Consider the following 4,881-nt stretch of genomic DNA (forward strand, 5'->3'; position numbering starts at 1 on the left):
ATCTCAATAATTGACAGCGTGACCGTTTTTCCAACTTTTTCCGAAATTGAAGACAGAAAACTTTAAATATTTAGAAAACTCTAACATAGAATCGCTATTCACGCATAAAGAGCACTTAAACCTCTTTATCCAGAAGAGTAGATACCATTGCGATCTAGTTCGATCAGCTGAAATAACTTTTTTCACAGATACAACAATAAATAAAAGTCCAAAAACATTTTATAATAAATACAAATAATGTTATTATTAATCTTTTGTATTATAAATTTCATAACTTTTCCAATTCTATTCACTTGTACGAACTGATTAATAAAAACTCCTAGGTTCCTATCCAAATGCTTTAGGTGTATTTCTTTGTCTTATAATTGAGTAAACTCTTTAAGTTTCACTCTGCTGGCAAAGTTTCTATGGCCCTCAACTGCGCTTACAAGTTCACATCTTGCAATTCCAATTTCTTTTCCAACGCATCGACCATCTTGCCGTTGTGTTTAATGGTACGCAGCCACTGCACGTACTCCGCGGGCAGACATGTCTCCAAAGCACCTTTCACAATAGTTTTCATATATGTTTTCGATGGCTGACGATCGTAGGGTATCTCTTCGGGTTTCAGGCATCGCACGTCACCCGTTGGTTGATTTGTTAAATGATAGGCGCGGCACTCCATCACCTTGTCGCTGTTAAGCTCCAGTACCGGCACTGTGATCGGCACATAAATGCCATAGGAGACACCCTCTTGACTGAAACAGAGTTAGACTTAAATCTTATGCTGTAAAAAATATATATTGCTTACTCATCTAAATCCTTTAAATTGCTGTTATCAATCTCCCAAATAGCGCCAAAAACACAGGCGCTCTGTTTGGGTACTATGGTCGCGGGCGCGCCATACCAAGTGCGGGAACTCGTAAAGAAATCAAGTTGGTAATTCTGTAAAGTTAAGGATGAATATTTAGTTTACATGTGAGATTCTTAAATATGTTTATATTTTACTTCCAGCTTCCCAGGTCCTATGCGCACCGCCGTAGGATTTTGTATGTGTATTCTCTTGGCTAGAAGATTACTCCCAAAACCAAAGTAGTAAAACTTGGAAGACATCTGAAAAGCGGAAGATTTTTCTATCATTTAAATTGTATTTTCAGGTAATTACTGAGTTAAAAACTGTAATAAAATTAGTTTATTGATTTCTTAAATTATTTCTAAAAACATATGGAGAATTGCAGAAATTGGTGCTTGGGGAAGAAAATGTGAGTAAAAATATTTGTCGAACACAAAGCATGTATAGTATAGGTTAGTGATTCTGTAGCTGGTAGAGAGTTTGGGAGTCAGTTGTTTTTATATTGACTGCGTCTTACTCGAAAAATACTGAGAAGTTTTTTCTAAAATCAAACCATGAAGTAACTGACAAGAAAAAATTTATCGAAATATCCACTATGCATTCGGAATAAATTCTATCTGAACCTACATATGTTATGAAAAAGATTACTGATAGATGATGAGAGAATTAATACTTTTTATGCTAATGTCTTATTTTTTTAAGTAAAAAATTTATTTAATTTCATCATCTAGCCACTTTGTAATTTTAAGCTTTCTGAATTGTAATAGATTTCAAAAAGCTCTCAAACAAACAGCTGTTCATTAAAGTTTACTTAGTTGTCACTACTAACGCAGCTGTCAATTTACTTCCCCTTTAACGTCATAATCTTGTTATTGAACAGCTGTAGCGTCAGCGCGGTCAAATATTTCTATTTCACTTCACACATTTCTATTTATTATAGTTACCAATTTATTTATTTTACTTACTTTGAGTTAAACCCTGAAAACTTTCGCAAAAATAGTTTACTTTTTTTTACAAAATTAATTATTTCTGATCAAAATTGTGTTGAGAAGCTTTTAATTGATGTCTCAAGTTCAATGTTTTATCGGCGAATGTCAAATGAACAGAAGTGTAAAAGTTTTGTTTATCTCTTGATTTGAAGCAGAGAAATAATCAGAACTTTGTGACGGTTGTTGGAAGCTTTTTTCGTGTTAAAAGTGCTTTAAGAAAATAAAAGCGCTTAACGCTTAGCTGTATGTTGTGAATGAGAGTAAATAATAGAAAATTATAAAGAAGTTGCAATTTTAAATGCAAATTACACTAAATTGCAGGGGAAGTAATTAAATTAGCTACATACACTGTAAAAAAATGCATGAGAAGCAATTAAAATAATTATATACACTGTAAGAAAAGTGTAAATTTACGTTAGAATAATTGAAATGATTTTCCGGAATTATTAAATAATTAAATGTGAGAAATTTCGATGGAGAACTGAATTTGCATTCTTTATTCAATACATATTGATGTTACCGATATTTGATTTATCCTAAAAGAGATTTAAAATTAAATTTTAAATAATAGTCTGTTAAAATATACACTCTTGAGTAAAATAAAAAAATAATTCTTAAAAAATTATAAATATTAGTTAAACTAACATTTTTATATTTATTTCAAAGAATTTCTTATAAGAATTTTGCTTTGACTATAAATCATTATATTCTATGCAGTTTTAATAGTTGAAAATATTTTCAGATATACATATATATATATATATATAGATAGATACATATGTATACAAATTTTTTTTGAAAAATAAAAAAATATTTAATTATATTTATTTAAATTTTTGTTTAATTAAAGTATTGTATTGAAATGAATATATGTTTACATAATTAAACAAATTTTCAAGCAAGAAAATATGCTTATTCAAATTTTTTAAAAACAAAATTTGTATAGAATAAGAAGCCCAAAACTCTTTTTGTTGAAATAGTTTTTCTTGTTAAGCAAATTTTAATATTTGGAATCAATATTTTCATTGCACTATAACAATTGAAATTAAAAAAAACTCTAAAAATACTTGGAAATGATTCTACAACATTTTTTATTAAAAAATATTTATAAATATCTTACATAATTAAAAATTGTGCACAAAAGTTTCTAATAACTTTCTTAAAAAAAAAAAAATTACATATTTTTAATAAATAAAAATTTTTTTAAAAAATATTTTATTTAATATTTTTTATAATTTTATTAAACTCTACGGTGTATATACAAATCACTTAAAATATAGTTTTTCATTTGTAAATATAAATTTTGAAATTTCCACATTTCTATAAACATTTATCACAGTTAATATCAACACTAAAATAATGTGCTTGTTTTAAGAATTCAATTGCACGTCTTTCAAGTCCAAAATTTGCTCCAAGTCCGACGCTACATGGCCATTGTGCTTTACAGATTTCAACCACTCCACATACCATGGCACAATGCCAGTCTCCTCTGCACCTTTCACCAAGCATTGCAAATAAGTTTTCGAAGGTTGACGGTTAAGTGGCACCTTCTCGTCGTCGGAGAAATCATTTAACGGTTTTTTCGGTTGATCAGCTAACAGATAAGCGCGTGCAGTGGCTACCGTATTATTCGACAGCATCACAGGCAAGCTGGCTGCATAGTAAATGCCCTCGTGAACGCCTTCTTGGCTGCTCGGAAGAAGAGTAAATGTTTATTGTTTCGTAATTTAATTAAAAAAAAAGATTATTTCATACTTTTTAACTAAATGTTAAAAAAATTATTTTCTATTATTAAAAAGTAATGTTGGAAATAATAAAAAAGTTTAAAAATTTATTTTTCATAGAATTTCAAAATTTAAAAAAAAAATAATGAAAATTTATTTTTCAAAATATTTTTTTCCATAAAATTTTTTTTTTTCAAAATATTTTTTTCCATAATTTTTTTTTTTTCAAAATATTTTTTTCCATAAACACTTTTTTTCAAAATATTTTTTTCCATAATATTTTTTTTTTTTTGAAAAATATTGTTTGTTCAAAAATTTTTTTCATATGAATTAACAATTTTGTTTTGTGCACTTTATTAAAAATTTCAACTCACTCATCAATATCATCCAAATTGCTTAACGATATCTCCCAAAGTGTGCCATAAACGTACGCGCCAGACGTAGGCACAATAGTGGCTGGTGCACCACCCCAACGTTCCGTGTAGGTATTAAAATCCAATCGGTAATCCTTCAATATGCCCATACCGATTTTCACCGCAGTCGGATTTTGTATATGTATGCGTTTGGTCAACATATTGCTGCCATAGCCGAAGTATATGAACTTATCACCCACGCGCTCTGGTAAATCGCTTGGTATAACGTAAGCACTCACGCAGGACCATAAGGATAATGGCAATATTAGCAGTAACCTATAGTAAAGCATTTCTCTTGATTTCAAGTTTTTCAATATAGCACGTAAATTTCTTGACTGCTTTGTGCCTACACACTTGGTTTGTCTAATGTCGACTGTCAACACTTGAGTGGCTTACTGCTGTAGATAGCCTCGGTATGGCATTTGAATTTGAATCTTAAACTTGTATATATGTACATATGTACGAACTCGCTAATATATAAAATATTTTTTCGCCACCTACTTTGCCATCTGCCGTTTTACATATATTTTGTGTTATTGTTCGACTTAGTAAAATGAGCCTAGCTTTGCTGATTTGTGCGCTACACTTTGTTCTACACATGAGAAACATTTATTGAACTTTCTCAGTATAATTTTGTTTCTGATAACTTTTCTCTCAGATATTATCTTTTGTTATATGAATTTTTTCTGCGATTACTGAGTCTTTTCCAGTTTCCGGATATCGAACAGATTACATCGAAATTATTCTAATGGTTCTTTTAGTACGCTTATGAAGTACAGACAGCCGATTACCGCTAAAGAAGAAGTAGTCTAGCAGTATTAAATCACACGATCATGAAAGCCACACCACAGGCCCATGACGCGAGATAATACGCTCACTAAAAGCTGCCTTCAATAAATTGATTTTTTCGTTGACTGTATGGA

At 30.0% G+C, this 4,881-nt stretch overlaps 2 protein-coding genes across 2 annotated transcripts; both read right to left on the minus strand.

Moving 5' to 3' along the window:
* Positions 1–257: 257 nt before the first annotated feature.
* Positions 258–1,978, minus strand: LOC120777647 (gamma-glutamylcyclotransferase-like). Its single transcript, XM_040109099.1, has 4 exons — positions 1,798–1,978; positions 988–1,092; positions 791–924; positions 258–737 (listed from the first exon to the last, which is right to left on the minus strand). Exons 2-4 carry the CDS (start codon positions 1,090–1,092, stop codon positions 425–427), a joined length of 552 nt encoding a protein of 183 aa, XP_039965033.1. The 5' UTR covers positions 1,798–1,978; the 3' UTR covers positions 258–424.
* A 1,094-nt stretch (positions 1,979–3,072) lies between these two features.
* Positions 3,073–4,354, minus strand: LOC120777339 (gamma-glutamylcyclotransferase-like). The gene is made up of 2 exons (XM_040108588.1): positions 3,920–4,354; positions 3,073–3,510 (listed from the first exon to the last, which is right to left on the minus strand). The coding sequence occupies exons 1-2, from the start codon at positions 4,246–4,248 to the stop codon at positions 3,192–3,194; spliced, it is 648 nt and encodes a 215-aa protein (XP_039964522.1). The 5' UTR covers positions 4,249–4,354; the 3' UTR covers positions 3,073–3,191.
* Between the last annotated feature and the right edge of the window lie 527 nt (positions 4,355–4,881).

The sequence above is a fragment of the Bactrocera tryoni genome, chromosome 5 (genome assembly GCF_016617805.1).
Source record: "Bactrocera tryoni isolate S06 chromosome 5, CSIRO_BtryS06_freeze2, whole genome shotgun sequence".
Lineage (NCBI taxonomy): Eukaryota > Metazoa > Arthropoda > Insecta > Diptera > Tephritidae > Bactrocera > Bactrocera tryoni.